Below are 19516 nucleotides of genomic sequence, written 5' to 3'. Positions count from 1 at the left end.
TTCATAATGGTTTGCCCTACCATAATGGGCTTTGGCATGTGCTAATGTCTCCAAACTCCAAATGGGGTTAACCAAGTATCCCATTAGGTGGTTTCTACTTTTAAAGGGGATAATACGTCCAAGGTACATCCTTTAAAAGGTGATGGCATGTGATAAAGAGGCGAATGGAGCAGGGAATGAGAAGGGGCAGCCCTAAGCCACATGTTCGGGTACAAGTGTAGCGAGTAGAAGGGAAGCCCACACTCGAGTATATAATGTATAGGAGGGAGCAATCGTGGTACATGAGGTGCCACGACCTTGATTTTCACACCCTCCTTTATATGCCTTTTGTTTTTTTATTCTTTTTCATCAATTAGCTACTCGGGGATCAAGGGGTAAGAGCATGATGTGTGAGATATAGCAGTGGATACCCCCTTTTAAGGTGGGGCGGTTCATTGCCCACCAGGGGTTGGGACAATCGTGGGTTCCTATATGATGAAGAAAGCTCATAGAACCTGTAGGAACCAAGGTGATGGCCATGATGATGGGGTAGAACTCGTGTATTGGCTTTTGCCCACATGCTAAATGTGTTTGTCCCGACCATCTTTTGCATTTTGTGGTACATTTTCCTGTTGAATGTGGTCAATTATGCTTTGACTTTCTTTTTAGCTACATCAACCTCTGGGGCATCATTTCAGGCCTAACCCAATGTGTGGGCAGGGGAAGGGGAGAGGTAGCCTTATGTGGACCCAGTGGAGGAATGTGCGCCAAGGTGAGAGAAATGATGAATGAGGTTATAATGAGTGGAAAGGGGGCAATATATGTGGATGAGGGAGCAGGACCACACAACCAAAATCAGGTTTCCCATGAAATACTATCCCTAAAGCCAAATGGTCAGTAAAAGAAATCCCACGAGACTAGAATCCAAAGTTAATATCCAAAGGGGTCTAGGGGATGAGAGCACAAACCTAGCCCATTCTTTCCGCCAAATCCCCCCATTAATCCATGCCCAAAAGTGTCCATGATAAGCAAACTACAATACTCAATTACCAAATGACAAGGCATACCTATAGGTTCGGGAGGTCCACCTTCAAACATACGATCGTGACAGATGGGTGAGGGCCCACATGGCTGGCTCAGGTGGCGGAGAAATGGCACAACAAGCTAGTTGGTGACTGCAAGGGGCTGTTGGTTGCCAGCTGAGGACCATCTTGGAGAAAAAAATTCTCCTAGGGATATCACCCACAAAATGGTGGGTAGCAGTTGGCATTCTATCTTAGACATATCGACCTTCCTTCTTGGCCCTCTTGACTTCTTGGAGTGTCCTTTCTTGTGAGAAGTAGAGTATGCGCTTGAAACATTTTCTTCTTCATTGTTGGATACTCACGAGATTCTCATCTCTTCTTGGGTGCAAGCATTCCATAATTGCTCGAAGGTAGGAGCTTCTTTCCAATCGTTGAGACCTGAAGCAAAAGAACTCCAAGTAGGTGGTAATCCCAATAGTGCAGTGATTACTAGCTCCTGTTCCGTACAATTTCATCTATGGCTTGAAGTTCATCTCTAATTCTTGATATCCTTACAAAGAAGGAAGCCACAGTATCATCCTCTGTCATTTTTGTAGTCCTTAACTCATTCTTCAAACTTGCTAATTGACCGATGTTCTTGATAGTGAACAATTTTGATAAAGCTTCATACATTTCTTGAGCATGGTCTATATTGGAAATGTATGGGACAAGATTGTCTTTTATGCTTTCTACCATTAGTGTCATAGCCAATATTTTTTACTCTCTATACTTCACTTTGTCTGCATCACTGGATTATTCAATAGGTTTCTTCACCTTTCCTTTAACAAAATCCAAGACCTTGTTCTTTTCAAGAATGAGGTCAATTCTCTTCTTCCATGCCCTATAATTTGATGCTCCTTCCAATTTGTTCTCACTCTTTATTGCGTTAGACATTGTTCTTGAAGACAGTGAGTTTCTTCCCTTATATGATCCCTTGATCAATCCTTTAGACTCCTTCTAGTAGATTCTCAAAACTGCCTTTTACCTTCTTCACCTTAGCTCTGATACCATGTTAGAAAATCAGAAAGGTAGAAAGATTTTCTTATATAGATAATTACTTGTGATTCTTTTATCTTTAAGTTCTTCTTTTATCTTTTAGTTCATCAAGCAATTACCAAAACGATAGCACAAGGACAACAAATGTAGGCGCACAGCGGGGCAAAACTCCTATCTAGGGGAAAACCCAGTCAACAATTCTTCCTTCAATAGTTTCTCGAGATAATCCAAGACTCTTTGACCTAGACAAAGACTTCCTCCACACCAAGTCAACCCTCAATCCTTCTTGCAGATGATAACCCTTCAAAAGCAACTTCGACCTAGCAGCATCAACATGCAGTAGCAACTTCGACCCAGTAGCAGCAGCTTCGACTAGACTAGGAAAACTTTGATCTCCCTTGATACACCTCAGAAGTGAGAGAGAGTTGGCCCAAAATTTCGATCTTGGTGTCTTCTATCTTCCTCCAAAAACTCGCACTCCTTTCCAGCTCTCCTTCCAGCCCTTTTCCAACTTCACACTTCCCAACTTCCAGCTTCAGATATCGAACTATGTGTGAGAGAGTGAGATGCTCCAAATGAATTTGAATTGCCTTGTATATATAGCCTTCCAATGAGGTCGAATTACCTTTCTTGAGGCCAACTTGATGTGGAGGAGACTAAATTCATTTTTGACTCAAAAATTAATATTTTTACATGATTCGAAAGCCCAAGAAGGGTCTCTTTTAATGGACAATGACTCTAATGACTCAGAACAAATCCTAGAAGTCCTCAATGGGGACTTTGACCTAAAACATGATGACCCAAGCATGAAACCTGGGCTTCAAAAAGTCATAATAATAATAATAATAATATTTTCTTCATTCTTTTGATAAGTACATTTCATTGTGACTCAATTATATATTTGCATTTATATTCCAAAAAAAAAATCCAAAATACAAAATTAGTTGTAAAAGACATGAAAACATGCACATTTTACATAAATCAAGATAGATGTGGCATCCATTGTACATCAATGATTAATTATTCCAACATCAACCATCTAAAATCTAGATTCCTCTTCTCTTGTCTAACCTTTGCCTCTACTTCAATTCTCTAGGGATATTAGTCAACATTGCCCAATTTCGATCAAATGGCCTAATCCAAGCCTTATAATATGGTAGAGAAAGCTTAACATGCCTGATCAATGATTTTGACTTGAGTGAAGGGTGCACTTTTGCTAAGGCCGTGACAAAGGAGTTCAACAATCAACAACACCAACATTCGGGTACATATAGGGCTCGGTGCTCGTGATTAAATGCCAATCACATGCCCTCATATATGATATCATCCAATGAAACGCCACAATCCCATTGATCCTGAAAATTGTTTAAGTCTGTTGAATTTTGAATGGGATATGAAATTCTATTTTCTCCATATGAAGTTTGATGAGGTTGGAACCACTCTCAAACATCCCGAGTCATTTCATGGTAACAAATTTAAGTACAAGGATGAAAATGAAAGATAAAGGAGAATGTCATTTTTACTTTAAGAATTCAACATTACCATTAGGGAGCATCTAGGAAGCGTCTAGGGAGCATCAAGGGGCACCTTGGGAATATTAGGAAAGCATAGTTCCTCACATAACAGTTCGAAATTTCCAAAACAAAAAAGCCTCGCGGAACAGTGTGAACCATCTACCTTCTCTCAGATCCGCTCGTGATCTGCAGCAGATACACGCCCGAACCTCCATGGATCCGCAACCAATCCTTTCCGGATTCGTGGATCGGGCAGTCGAAACCGCAGATCAAGCCCCCGCAGATCCGATTTTCTAGGAACCACCACAAAATGGCGGAATCGCAGATCCAATTTTCGGATCCGCGGTTCCGCCGGAGGATCATTGACGGATCCATATGAGACACAATTCCACCTCCTGATCCTTGGGGTGGAGGGGGTGGGGGGTTGTAGATCCTAGAACTTTGGATCAAAGTGCTACATCTACATGATATTTGAAGTAGTTTTGAATATGAAAATGCATTCTCTTGTTTCAATTATTGGTGCGGTGCTTGTTACCACTCAAATTGTAGATTAGAATGATAAAAGCTCCAACTCACACCATACAATCCAAGTATAACCTCAATAAGTCACCCACTATCACCTCAGTGACCTACCTTTGCCTCTTTTAGCTTGACTCTGCTCAAGCTCTAGGAGGATTTCCGAGAAAAATCACTAGGGTATGGACAATAAGGAGCAAGTTGATATCTTTGCTCTAGCTCTAAGGGGCTTTCCCAAAAGAAGCACTAGTGCATGGACAATAAGGAGCAAAATGATATCACAAATAACCCTGGAGATCAAGTGGGGTTTAAGAGAAAAAGGAAATACTAGTGATGTTGGGATGTGAAGATCATTGTCAATATTCAAGGGCGATGGAGTCAAGGGAATATTAATGACAAGAGTGATATCAAGAAGAATGACCCTCCTTGGGTCAATTACCCAAAATAATGGATTAGGAGAGATATTAGTATTTAAGAATGGATAATCTCTTACCTAATTAGGGAAAACTATAAAGTCATAAAGCCACTGGAAAATAGTCCTTAATAGAATTGCCCTCAACCCAAGGATTGACTATGGCATGAAACAACCCAAGCATTCACCAAGGGAAACCCCCTCAAGTGTTGGCCTAACAAAGAGGTTTGATGATTATTTGACACCAACAAAGGACAAGATGAGGTCTAGCACCTTGAACTCTCCTTACACCTGACTTGTTGTCCCTAGGTGGATCAATCACACTAAACCTTGTGGTGATCTTGAATTACTTACAAATTCAAACCCTTTAAAATATTGCAGAAGGAACCAAGAAAGAAAACCATTCTATGTCGAAACATACATCATATAATAAACATGAAAACCCAATAAACACCAAGAAATATTTTCCCTAAGCCTCGGTGAGATTAAAATAATATTATTTTGTGTAATTTCCTTAGGTTTAGCAAGGAAATTCTAGATCTAATCTACTTGAGGAGCCACACATGCCACATCGCATTGGATTTTCCACTCTGGGGAGTTGGTTGGAGGGGCACTCTAGCCTTAAGCCCTTGTTTAACCTTGTATTCACCTATTTTGAGGGTTTTTTGACACCTTGGATAATGGCACACTTGATCTAGCTACCCTAAGCTCACATGTGTGGGAGTTGGTTGTATCTTTAACCTTTTTTTGGGGTGTTATTTAATCGGAGATAGAGGAGGCTCATTTGTGCCCATTTATTGTAGTTTCTCTATTTTTTTTACTTGGTCCCATGGTCTATGCCCACAGTTTGAGATATGCACAATTTATTACACGATGTATTGAGGAGGATCTCTATCTATATATGGAAGAGACCTCTCACTTTCATTTGTTGCAGATTAATGAGAAAACTAGCTTGAAAAGTTATTGTGCATCTATCATTGTCTAAGTGATTGTTAGATATCATTCAAGGGTTAGACTAGGATATTTTTGCAAGTTTGTTGGAGGACAACACTACATCAAGGCTAAAGAAGGGCGCCATGCTCCAATTGGAAGGGATTTCAAGGTAAAAATCTCTCTCCTTTAACCTTTGATCATTGAAGATTTGCATTTCATTGATGTAGGACATCTTAGGGCTCTTCCCTCTTGCCTTGGGCATCCTTTAAAATCATCTTGCTTGTAATTAGAGAGGATTCTTAGAGAACCAAGTTACCAACCCCCCATCCATCCTTGTAAAAGACCTAGTAACCTTAGATAGTGCTTGAAGGGCAATCCTTTGGATACCGTCAACACTACGTCATCATAAGCCCTAAATTTCACTTGGATCTTTGCATATCAAAACCATAGCCCCTAAGGCATTAGTCTATCACTTATCTTCAACCAAATAATCCAAAATTTCTTCACCTTTTCTTTATTTTTTTGTTTTGTTTGCACAACCTAGGCTTTAATTGCTCAAATCATTTCTTAACCTTTCCCAATCATTTCCCAACCTTTAAATAGATATTTTCCCTTATCTCCTTTTCCAAATGCCCATTAAGTCATCAAAATCCAATATTCCAGTCAAAAGTTATGACATTTTTAGTTGACTTGGCATTTTAGGCCCTCATATGAGTATTGCTCTGTAATCCAACAATGTATTTCTATATTTTTTAGATTTCTACTCCAAATTCACTAACATTTAGACCTATTATAGCCGAAAATGGCTATTCTTGGATGCCATTAGTCTCACCCAAATCGAAATTTCCAAGAAGAGGTTATGGTTGATTTACCAAACCTTGTTATGTTTGGCCTCTCTTAAGAGAGCAAGGTTGCACATACAGTGACTCCATGAATTTTTCCCTAATAGCCCTGAATTTTGAACCTATTACACCCTTTGATCTTCTTTCAAATGCTTCTAGTCTCAGTGTAATTAGTGTTTGGAATCTAATATGTGTGTGATTTTGTGAACCTTACTAGTTTAGCAGGGTTTTAAGAATGGGTAGGAACCCTAAGCTGTATAGTTGCACCTCCTACACTTCGACACCTCTTCTACCAAATTTTTTAACAAAAACAACAGAGGATGTCTTCTTTCCCACACTTCAACTCTCACTCAATTTGGTGGTGCCTAGCAAAAGTTAGCTCTGCTACTAATGTGTACTCCTTTGTTGGACACCTACTCCTCAATGGGTTAGCGTGGAAGCCGAATAGACAAAAGGAGTCCAACAGACCTTGGGATGTGGAACCCAACGGTCAAACCATGTACCATAAATGTATATCTCTTGTTAATAAAAATGTACTCTCATGTTTTATCCTTCAGATTCTCTTACTGCCATGTGTGTGTTTAACATGGTATCAGAGCAGGCGTATTCCTCCCCTGCATAATTTCTTTGAGCCATTTGTTTTATGGTCTTTATGAGCAGGTCCTATTTTTAGTATTCCTGCCTTTGTAACTCCATTTTCTGCCTATTTTCCTATTCTGCCCATATTTCAGAACTGACACCCCTGACCTGGTATTTTCTCTGGGCTCTCTGCCTTGAACGTTGAACGTTGCTCCAGGTTTATTTGAACGCTACTCCATTATTATGTATGCGTTGTCCATATTCATTTAAACATTTACGCTGCCTTGAATGCCTCTCCTCCCAGGCTACGCTGCTCACCTTTGCCATATGCTGTCACAACAATCATATGTGTTGAATATGTTTTTTATGCTGGTTTCAGAGCATTTGTCAGAATAGAACATTGTATGCATAACGCATCAATATTCCCTTCATCATAAGTTACTCCTCTCTGCCTCATAAACACTCGTCGGGTACTTGATTGTGTTGTAAGGGTTGTTCGGATTCTTCTCTGACTGCAATGTATTCCTGACTACGACCTCTGCGCATTCCTGATCTCTTTTATTTCGGAGAACTCGCCGGGATTTATAAAACGCTCCACCATTCCGCCATTATTCCAAAGCAAATTCACAGTGTTCATGTGCATTGTGCGCGAGGAATTGAATTGGGTATATATGTTTATTCGTGGTGTATCGTGACCTGCCCGATCTAGCTATCCAGACAATCTTGTTCACCTTGCGTTTCCCACAGCTCCAGAGTTCTGTCCTGCATGTTGCATTTATGATTTGGGTCTTTCAGTCAGCTTAATTTGGGTACAGCTGGGTCTATTTGTGGGTGTAGTGGGCGTCATTTTATGATCAAAGCTTCTGAATCGCTGGGTACTTTTCCTTTTGGGCTTCAGTCTGATTCTGCTATCTGGTCGAGTTCTGGCTGGGTATTTTTGATCTGCAATCCGGTCGGATATTTTTAACTATTTGCCAATTTCCCACAAATTTGTTTTGGATCTAATAACTGACTATGCCGAGGAAAGGAGAATGACAAGGCGTTGTTGCTGAAGAAGACCTCCACGCAGTGTAACCGTGGTGCCTCAACTATTGGGAAGCCAAGCCAAGTGAAGGGAGCTCGGAGCCCATGCGTTGATTAAATATTGGAATCCGTGAGCTGATATAGCCCTGTGGATTGAAGTCAAATGCTGCAATGAAGATCGATTGTTTAGACTGTGTGTTGAGTTTTTCTATGTGCCTGACTGTACGTTGAAATGTCCATGGAGACCATGCTAGTTGTGCATTAAAATTCTCTGCAATTTACCATTTCTGCCATTTCTCTGTGTATTATTTTCGCTACCTCCCTGACACCGAGAGTTCTGGACTGCACGGGTTAAAGAAATAAGTGATAACATTTTTGGCTTTCCCGGCTAGACAACCAGAGCAAGGGCTTGCGGATGGTGATCAACGTTGCGTTGAAGATTTGATATTTGCTGCGATGAAGAGTTGACTAGCATATGCGTTGGTCGTTTTGGTCAATTTGTGCGTTAATCTTTGCGTTTTCTGGAAGTCGAAACCTCTACCACTGTGAAAGCTGCCTGCCTAACATTGAGGTATGTGTTTTGTTGGGAGAAGTTTTTGATGGTCAATAAACAGTTATCTTAAAAAAAAAAAAATTGAGAAGGCCGATATATATTGCATGGTGAAGCTGCTTCTTGGAAGACCGATATACCTGTATGTTGAAGTATTCATGTGTGCATTCAATTTTTTATGAAGACCCTGTATGGTGCAAGATTATGAGTCGAATTTATTTTTGAAGGATGTGTTAGCATGGTTCATAAACCCTTCCTCTTGAAATCCATGGTGCCGACTGTTGAATCAAGTGCACGTTGACTGGTGCGTGTACCCTGAATGCTTGATGGTTAAACCATATTTTATGAATCTGTGACTTGATGTGCGTAGTTCTCTCAGCCCCCATCGAGACCGTCATTTGGAGGAGCCTCACCTGTGCATTTGACTAATTAAAGTCTATTGATTGTGCGTTGAAAATTATGGACTTGGTCGTTTATGGGAACACGTTGAAATAATTCATTGTGTAGAATGTGTTCACAGTCTTCAAGAGATGTGCCAGATGGTCCATTGGAATGCTGCCCCTATTCGTTGTCTTGGTGATTTGTAAATTCAAACCCTGTGTTGATTTGAGCACTAGTAGTTCTTGCTCGTGGTATCAAATGGCTACTAGCATCTACAACATCATTGTGTAAATTATGAAAGTGTATTTCAATGAAGAGCGAAGAAGTTTGTGGTTGCTACACTTGTTATTAGTATTATTTATGCTTGTTGGGTCTAAAGTTGATATTAAATTAATATTTTGATGTTCTTCCACAAGTATTTGTCCCAGCATATTATGTATTTACATGAGCCAACAACAAGGAATGCACCTACAGCATTTGATACACAAACTGTTTGTTAAAATACTACAGTGGACCAAACCATACAAACTCAGGACTCTTTGTGGTTTTCTCTTAGTTATTCCGATTGGGTTTCTTACAGTGGACTATTGTTTTCTTTGAAGAAAGTGGCAAGATCAGAGAATATTGATTCGTACCCTAGTCAAAGTATTTATATATGAGCATTCAAGTCCTGTCCATGACATGGTGCTATAATTGTTGAAGTTTTGATAGCCATCATTTCTGCTTTGAAAGAGAAGGAGTATTTGAAGGATCCAAGCAAGTTTGCAGTTGTTGTTGCCCCAGTGTGGCATTGTATTTAAAACTCATTATAGTTTTTTGTCTACATATATATGCATTGATTCCTTGATTCGACTGCTGCATAAGAGTTTGGTGGGCTGTATAAAGGCTATGATTGTTTTGACAAATAAAAGTAATCTTTTGTGGAGAAAAGTTTAGTCGGTTGTATTGTCAGAACATAATGTTGGTCATGAGTAAACTCTTATTTTTATATGGATTGTAATTGGTGCTTGCTGGTTGCACACTGATCATTTGTTGCACATTTATAAAGGATATTGTTGTGTACTGTGAGTGGGTATTACTTTTCTACATTGAGTAGTAGTTGTGATCAGTTTTTAAGGTGTAATTCTGACATTAAGAAAAAAATGGCCAGAATCAATGAAGTATTAGAGTTCCTCAAAACTCTGATATTGTCTACTACTCATGATACATTAAAAATCAGCAAAGTTTCTCTCACAGACATTCAGGTCTATCTACAAAATGCACAAGAGAAAATTGATTTTTTGCAGCTCGAATCTCAGCTACAGCAAGAAGAATTAAAACAGAGGAGTCATTCTGAACATGTTTCTGTTCAGAACATTGAGACTGCAACCCATCAGAAGCAAGTCAATAATGTTACAGTTGGTTCAGATTTAGTACCCAATAAAGCAGCAGTTGTACATGCAGATGCAGAAACTCAGTCTGCACTTCCCAAGCCCATCATCAAACCTTGGGAACAGCTTGTCCACAACAAGCACAGAACTGGTCTTGGATATGAGAAGGACTTGTCCTTTCATATTCCAGACTACTCAAAGCCCATTCAGTTTTAGAGTGTTGGATTCCTTCATGACAGTTCACCTCCAGCTGTTCCAGATTTTGCCCCCCTTCCACAGCAACAGCAACAACAACAGATTGTGAAATGCCAACACTGTGACTGAGTTGGCCATCTGAAAGATCACTGTTTTGATCTTCATCCATGTAAGCACTGTCATAAAACCAGTCATTCATCAAATAGATGCTTCAGAAACAAGTCTCCTGCAAGAACAAAGATTCATCTAGGATGGATCGCTTCTTGGCAATGGGCATCAACAGCCAAGAAGATATTCCAATCACATGTCAGAACTTGTTCCAGAGTATTGAACAGTCTTGCAGTTAAGTTTTCTCCATCATCTCACCTTGTATCTGATAGGGGGGGGGGAATGATGGTCATCTACAAGCTTTAAAGTCACATCAAGCAAGCTTGAGCCACAACTTGCCACCCCAGTTTCAGAGTTGTAGCCAGAGACAAAGATGCCCCTGAGCATGCCTTCAATTGGTAATCTGTAACACTTCCTCTAGCAGAAGACTTCAGCTTCTTGCCAGTTTCGGAAGAGTTCCAAGAATTGCATTAAGCATTCCAGAGTTGTTGGTCATCCATAAACCATCACAGGTTGAGACTTCCCTTTTCAGGTTGAAGTTCTCCCTTTTATGCGGGGTGAGACCTCCCTTTCATGGTTGAAGGTTTCCCTCTTCAAAACAATAGGAGCACTTCCTCTAGCAAAAGACTTCAGCGTCTTGCCAGTTTTGGAAGAGTTCCGGGAACTGCACTAAGCGTTCCAGTGTTGGTGGTCATCCTTAAACCACCACCCCTTATACCAACATTTCAGAGAGCACATTTAGCTTAGTGCGGCCATGCATTTTTGCACATTTTGTATTACAGCTCTCTTCTTGGACTCATACATAACCCTTCGGATTAAGGGGGGGAATGTTGGACACCTAATCCTCAATGGGTTAGTGTGGAAGCCGAATAGACAAAAGGAGTCCAAGAGACCTTGGGATGTGGAACCCAACGGTCAAACCATGTACTATAAATGTATATCTCTTGTCAATAAAAATGTACTCTCATGTTTTATCCTTCAAATTCTCTTGCTGCCATGTGTGTGTTTAATATCCTTGAAGATGTTCAACCAAGAATTGTCCACTTTGACACTTGTAATGAACACATTACACGATAAAGCGATATGCCTTCATGCCAACAATGTATACCGAATTTTCACATGCAGCACAACAGCCAAAAGTAACTTACACAATACCTTCTTAGATATTGAGAAATAATGTAAAATAAACCAAATACATCCCAATAAAATAATCATAAGTCAATGTGTGTAATAATAACTCTAAGAAAAAGACTCTTCAAAATCAATTTACGGATCGCCCGCGGCCCTGATCGCCCGATCGGCCCTGATCGGCCCTTCCTCGGCTCTGATCGGCTCTGATCGCCCTCGGCCCTGCCCTGTCCCGCCTATTCGCGTCCCTCAGGCTGCGCGCAAGTGTTCTCTCTGCTCTCTGCGAAAGGAAGCTTGCTTTATACCATGAGGCCGGCTGGTTCAATGAAGGTTTGAGTCCCGGATTGAGCTTGGCTGGCTGCTTGGGTCCATGGAGGCGCTAGGCACTCCCCAGGCATCCCCTCCCCCCCTCCGTCCTCATCAACTGAGGCCTTCAATCGACTTCTGGAAGGCCTCCCTAAGAAGAAGAATGTCGAAGCCCCGAAATTTGTCAAGAAATTGGACGATATTCCGGAGATCTCCCTCCCTCCGGAAACCCCGATCCAGGTTGCACTGTCTTTGTCTGAGAGAGCCCTTGTAGGCCAGTTCACCGGACTTTGGCCTTCTCCCAAATCCACAGAGAACTGGGTCAAAAGGAACTGGGCGCCGTTGATCCAAGAAAGTGTGACCTCTTACTTCCTGGGGAGAGGTTTCTTCCTCTTCGAGTTTACCTCAAAGGATGACAAAGACCTGATCTTTCGAAACGGCCCCTACTTCATGGGCCCCCAGGGTCTGTATCTGAACAAATGGACTCCGGACTTCGATCCGGCAGTGGATGTACCCAAAGCTGTCCCAGTGTGGGTCAGGCTGCCAAATCTTCCAGTGCATTGCTGGAACTGGGACTCATTGAAGCATATAGGAAATGCCCTGGGGAAATTTATAGATCGGGCAAACAACAAGGACCAATATGATTGTGCCAGGATATGCGTGGAGGTGGACCTGGAGGAGGGACTACCAGAGGCCATTAAAATCAAGGTTGGAAGCTGGACTCACATGCAGAAACTAGACTACGAGCAGCTGCCCTTTAAATGTCGGATATGCCATGTTTATGGCCATTTCGCCAGAAGCTGCCCGTCCAATACTGAATCTGTCCAAGGGAAGGAGGACGGCTGGAATCAAGTCAAGCGTACGAAAAATACTCACAAGACTCAGAAGGTGGGAGGATCCAATGGCAATCCTCATCAGGGCCCTGCTCCGCAGACCCAACCCAAGACCGCCCTAGAAAACAGGTTTGACCCCCTCAGCTCTCAACCAAAGGACACACATGAAGTCGAGGCCCAGAAATCGGTCACTCCAGAGAAAGGTGGACAGCCTAATCCTTTCAAGGATTCAGGCGTAGCAGAAAGCTCAAAAGGAACCCCAGAAGAAGTTGAGGATGAGGACCAAGAATCGGAAGATTCGGAGGAGGAAGGAGAAATAGGAGACTCCCTAGCCTCTGTAACGAGATCTACAAGAGGGCGCAAAACAAATCGGGAGAAAAGGGAGCATGAAACGTATAAGGACAAGTTGCAGGGCAGCCAACCTACATTGGAGAAGCTGTTAGCAAAGAAACCAAAGATGGCCAGAAATCAGCATCAAGGCTCCAAGGGAGCCCTCCAAAGCAAAGGTAAATAATGAAAATTATCTCCTGGAACTGCAGGGGTATGGGGAGCAAAATCAAAGAAGAGGTACTAAGAAACTTAATAAGAATAGAAGCCCCGGACATACTCCTCCTCCAGGAGACCAAGATGGAGGATTCGGACCTCCTTCATTTAAGTAGAAAACTATGGAATAAGAGCAAAGCAGTTGCTGTCTCAGCCCGAGGAGCCTCTGGAGGGCTGGGATCTCTATGGAATGATAGCAAGTACTCGCTAATATCTGAAACTTCCACCACCCACTGGTTGATGTTGAAGATGCAACACCTAGATACTAAAGAAATATTTTGCCTCTTCAACGTTTATGTGCCGGTCAGCGCTGGAGAAAAAAAGTCTTGCTGGGATTCATTAAGAAACCAAGCGGATCTGGGCATACTAGAAAATATCATCATTGCAGGAGACCTAAATCTCACGCTGCACTCTTCAGAAAAGCGTGGAGGTACCATTGTGCGAGATCCGGCAAGGGAATGGGCAGAAGATCTTCTCCATGATTGGGATCTGCTAGATATCAAGCCAGTTTCAGGTAAGTTCTCGTGGTCAAACAAAAGAATAGGGCCTGGTCATATTGCAGCAAGACTAGATAGATTTTTTGTGCAAAGTTCCTTCCTCCAGTTTGGATTAGATGCCAGCATGCATATCCTTCCCTGTAGTACCTCTGATCATAACCCCATCAAGTTGACCCTTCGAACCCTCTCGGATCTTGGCCCCATCCCCTTCAAATTTAGCCCTCTTTGGACCAAGGAACCCAGCTTTCTTCAGATTGTCAAGCATTGTTGGTCTCAGCCAGTCAATGGCTCTCCATTCTATATCTGGGAAGAGAAACTCAGAAGAGTGAAATCTGCCCTAAAAAGTTGGGCCAAATCTCTCCCTAATCCAGCCACTGAAAGGAAAAAGATCCAATGCATGCTGGATGCCCACCATCAGATCGTGGAAGAGGCCCTCATCACTAATGAAATTTTGGACAAAGAGGCTCATCTTCAACAGCAATATCACAAACCCTGTCTGAATGAAGAGGAAGCCTGGAGGATCAAATCTCGCTGCCTTTGGCTCAAAGCAGGAGATAAAAACACCTCATACTTCCACAAGCAATCCCAAGCCAGGAAAAGCTTCAATCATATAGCAGAAATCAAAGAAGAAGCCGTGTCCCATAAAGACTTTGAAGACATCAAGCAAGCTGCCTTTCGCCATTTTCAAAATTTGTACAACGAAGAGGTGAATGGCCCTCAGAATTCTTACTTGCTGGACGGGGTCCCCTCTTCAGTCTCGGCTCAAATGAACCTCCAGCTAGAAGCCAAAGTCACCATGGAGGAGGTCAAAGCTGCTCTCTTTGCCATGGATCCTGATAAAGCTCCAGGACCTTACGGGTTTTCTGCCAGATTTCTTCAATTTTGCTGGCATATTGTGGGAAAAGATCTCCTCAAAATGATTCAAAAATCGCAGGATTGCCAGAAAATAGGAGGAAGCACAAACTCCTCGTTCCTTGCTCTTATACCTAAGGAGAAGGGCGCCAATTCGTTTAACAGATTCCGCCCCATCTCTCTTTGCAATATAGGCTACAAGCTGATCACCAAAATCATTGCTAGCAGGCTGAAACACATCCTCCCTAAAATCATCCCTGAGAATCAAGGGGGCTTCATCCATGGAAGACAGCTGGTGGATAACTTCATCCTAGTTCAAGAGGCAATCATCTCCAGTCACCAGCGCAAGGAAAGAGGTATGGTCATCAAACTGGATTTAGCAAATGCATTCGATCGTGTTAGGCATAGCTTTCTGTTGAATGTTTTAAAAAACTTTGGATTCGGAGAGAGATTTATAAAATGGATCCGGGCTTGTATCTCGAAGCCATGGATAGCCCCTTTAATCAATGGCAGAGCTGCAGGGTTCTTTAAAGCTACAAGAGGAATAAGGCAGGGCTGCCCCCTGTCTCCTCTGCTGTTTGTTATCCAAGCATCAGTTCTCAGCTTCCACTTAAACAAAAAAATGCAAGATCAGGAGATTCCAGGGATTTGCATTGCTAGAGGAGTCCAGAACATAAACCATGCCCTGTTTGCAGATGATACTCTGCTTCTCGGAGCTGCTTCAATCCACTCAGCCACCAGATTTAAAGAGGCTCTGGATGAGTTTGGCACGATGTCAGGAAGCTGTCTTAATAAAGGAAAGTGTCACATATACAGCTGGAATACCCCTCCCCCTATGCTCATCTCCATTGCCAGATGCTTAGGATTTGCTGGCTCTGCTGTATGGACCTCATTTAAGTATTTAGGAATGCCTATCTTCCTCAAACGTGCCTATAGCAGGGACTGGATACCTCAGCTGGAAAAATTCAAAGTCAAACTTCAGGCATGGGGCTATAATTGGTTAAATATTGCAGGCAAGACAGTTCTAATCAAATCTGTCCTCAGTAGTCTCCCTTTATTCCAGTTCTCTGTGCTCCTAGCTCCCGTCGGCATCCTTCAGAAAATGGACCAGCACATTCGAAACTTCTTTTGGAAGGGAGGTAAGCAAAATGAGAGGAAATTCCCCCTGGTCAACTGGGAGACAGTCCTCAAACCTCAGATGGAGAGAGGCCTAAACTTCAAGAAGCTTCCCCTCCAAAATATAGCCATGGGAGCTAAGCTTCTTTGGAAAATCATAGCGCCCAAGCCTGGCTGGGCTCAGCTTGCGCTTTGGAGGAAATATTTCACTGGCGAAAGGTCAAGATGCCTGGACGGACCTCTTCCCCAAGGCACCTCTTCATTTGCCAGACTCTGCTCTAAAGCTGCCCCTCTGATTCGTTCCAAGGCTTATTGGATCCCTGGGAATGGGAAAAAAATCAACATATGGTCAGATCGCATAATGGATCGCGATCCGATTGGGGACTGGCATTCTTTGAAGAAGCTGCGTGATTGGATCTCAAATACAGGTAAATACACTCTCTGGGACATTTCCAAGTGGGAAGGGACGCGATGGGTTGGCTGGAACTTCCTCGATACACCGGCGGAATTTCTGCAGGACGTCAACGTTCTATGCGACTTGTTAATCGGTGCTGCCCCCTCACACATACGCAGGAGAGACAGAAGAGGTTGGGGCTCTTTGGCGGCGGGATACACGGTGTCGAGTGGCTACACGAGCCTTGCTGCAATTCCGTATGCGCCCCTTGATCCAGCTCCGTGGAAAACAATTTGGGACATACCAACATTGCCCAAGATCGACATTTTCAATTGGTTGCTCTGTCACGGTAAAATACTCACCGACGAGAACCTGCAGAGGCGTGGATTCAACGGTCCGTCGAGATGCTCGTTATGCAGAGAAAAGACGGAGTGTGTCTCCCATCTGATATTAAACTGCAAATTTTCAGAGCAGGTTTGGAGAGCGCTGATGGAGCAATGGAATCCTAATTTCGTGCTGCCTGCCTCTATATCTGAACTCTTCACTAAGTGGCAGAATAGATATCCAGCACCCCCGCCTAAAAATAAAATGATAAAGGCCGCCTGGTCCTCTCTTCTTAAAATTTGCTGTTGGCAAATCTGGCTAGAGAGGAACAGTAGAATATTCAGAAATACCCAGCATGATGTAAAAGTGGTAGTGACTAAAATAAAAACCCAACTAAAAGAATGCCTGGAGGATTTTAAAGACGATTCGAATCTCAGCCAACTTGACAATATTTGGGGGGCTTCTTTAAATCTTCAATTCCGCCAAGCCAACAGAAGCATTATTCCTGTTGAGGAATGGCAAGTAAGAGGCATAAATAAGGAAGAGTTTCGTGCCTGGATCTCCAATCATAAGCTACATTCTCTCTTCTTCGATGGGGCAGCAAAAGGAAATCCTGGCAAGGCCGGGGCAGGAGGAACGGTTAATAGCACGGAAGGCACTCAGATTCACAGCTTTGCCTGGGGGCTGGGGTTCAATTCCAGCATCCAAGCGGAAGCATTGGCCCTGTATCAAGGTCTCAAACTGCTATTGAGCCTGGAAATCAAGGAGGCAATCATTCTAGGGGATTCTCAAGTGATCATAAAGCTCATGGTAACCAACACTGCCCCCCGGGACTTAAGATTAGCAAGGCAGATACAAAGAATTCGAAGCCTGGGAAAGCTGTTCCAAAATCTGAAATATTTCCATGTACTAAGAGAAAATAATAAAGAAGCAGATCGTGAAGCAAATAAGGCCGCTCTTCTCTCCGCCGGGGCAATGATAAGGGACGGGATAGAAACTTGGGATCCAATACCATAATCACTTCAGCACCTATGTTTTATTGCCTGATTCTAAATCAGTTTGTTTGCATTTTCAAGCTTGGACAAATTACAGAAATCAACTCCATTGTAGAGCCTAAAAAGAGCTGGAAGAGGAACACAAATTCAATACTTCAGGAGGTCGGTTCTATTTTGGATCTGGACAACTCCCTTTGTAATCAGAACTCTGGCAATTAGGCCAATCATTTAATATAATCCATAATCGTTCTTGTGAAAAAAAAATAATAACTCTAAAACATTTCATATATTGTGGGCCTAATGGTTGAGAGCATATGTTTCCTCCTAAGAGGTCACAGGTTCAAAACCAGAGGGGGTAAAGTATGTATCCTTTGTAGACTTAGCAGTCAAATTTTTGTGCGGAGGTGGGTCCCTTGTTCCACAAACAAGGGGGTCTCATACACCAATTTGGTGTCTGGCTTGGCCGTGACCTTAAATTGGATAATTATAATTCTCACCCATCACCCACATTGCCCATGTAGGCCCACTACAAGGTAGACACAGTATTTACATATACATCTTAACAACATTACCAACATTACACTTAGATCCTGATTACTTAGCACCAACTTCAACAGATTTCATGATTAACATATAGATTAAGCATAATCAGCAGACTAAAATTTCTTTAATCTAAATCTTCAAGGCGTGACAAAACGATCATCAGTCTATGCGGTGCACTTTGTAGTAGGTTAAGGCACAACCTAAAAGTTGTATGAACATGCAATGGAGAGTCATTGGTCTCTCAGGGGAAATGAATGTTTATAGCTCAAAACCGGCCTCCACTCAGTTCAACACCATTAGACATTTTCAGGTCTTCAGCCCTTCTCAATACAAACCCGGGCCCATCTAAACCAAGGTTTGATGTGCACCCCAAGGTACCGAAAGACCGTTAAGGTAGCGAAGCACTACGATGCATATTTTGACAAATGTTGGCATATCAAATAATGAAATCAGAGATATGCAACCTATAGGTGCGTATCAGACTCCGGTTCACCGGCGTCTGGACTAGTCATTATGACTTTTGCACGGGACTTGTTTCATAGAACTAATGAAATGGTTGCAAATGTCTCAAAAAGGGAGAGGGACAATGCCAACATGAGCATACCATTCTCAAAAAATACAGGGTAGTTTCACTTTTCATGAGAAATATAATTTTTCATTGTATCCACGTGCAAAATTACACACATAAAATAGCTTTGCTATATTAAAGATATAAATGGATACCTCGGCTCCTCTCTTTGCAGCAGCCTCGACGCCATTGAGAAGCTCAGATGCAGAGAGGCTTCCAGTCGACTGTGCCCCTATTTTAGAGTACCTGTTCCCTGTACTTACACTCGTCACAGCTGCCCTTGCACCTTTAATACCATGATTTTGGATCGTCGAGTATACTTCCCGTTGCCCTTGTTTTTGATTCAGACATGACAATGATAATTCCCTGAATTGACCACCAAATGAACGTATAATCGTAAGGGTTCTCGGAAGAAATGCAGGGTGAGAGAGATGCCTAGAGGAAGAGATGGTCAGTGGCGAAAGAGAATTGGTGGTGGAACGGATTGAATTCATCGTTCAATGAATTAGTGGCTTGGAATGGGCTTTCTTGCAGTGTGTGTATATATACATATACACACATGTAGCATAAACGGACAAAAAACTAAGATGCCATGCAATTTGCTTATTCCATTTGATATTGTGAATTTAGGTGGAGGGTGTTTTATTTGAAAGTAAACTTGGGATTATAAGCAATTTACTTATGTATTTTTGATATTGAGAGGTGCTTTTGTATTTTGATATTGACATCTAGGTAGATGGTGTTTTATTTGAAAGTAATTCTGGAGTTATGAGTTAATTGATATCGTGAATCTTATGTATTTTGATATTGTGACTTTACGTAAAAGGTGTTTTATTTGAAAGTAAATTTGGGATTTATGATTTTGAGTAATTTGTTTATGCATTTTGATATTATGAATTTAGGCCGGGAGTGTTTTATTTTAAAGTAAACTTAAAATTATGAGTAATTTATTTAT

General features: G+C 42.1%; 1 protein-coding gene across 2 annotated transcripts in view; it reads right to left on the bottom strand.

Moving 5' to 3' along the window:
- Positions 1-19110, bottom strand: part of IMPL1 (myo-inositol monophosphatase like 1) — a 192299-nt gene extending 173189 nt beyond the window's left edge. Inside the window, exon 1 of one of the 2 annotated variants that reach the window (XM_089458050.1) lies at positions 18717-19110. In XM_089458050.1, coding sequence (XP_089314176.1) covers positions 18717-19055 — 339 coding nt within the window. In that variant the 5' untranslated portion in view covers positions 19056-19110. The remainder of the gene's footprint in view (positions 1-18716) is intronic. The other variant, XM_089458049.1, reaches the window with a different exon arrangement.
- Positions 19111-19516: the final 406 nt, after the last annotated feature.

The sequence above is a fragment of the Pinus tabuliformis genome, chromosome 7 (assembly GCF_031772625.1).
Source record: "Pinus tabuliformis cultivar Carrire ecotype Pingquan chromosome 7, CPIR1, whole genome shotgun sequence".
Lineage (NCBI taxonomy): Eukaryota > Viridiplantae > Streptophyta > Pinopsida > Pinales > Pinaceae > Pinus > Pinus tabuliformis.
Note: the sequence above shows the minus strand (reverse complement) of the source record. Positions and strands in the feature narration are given on the sequence as shown.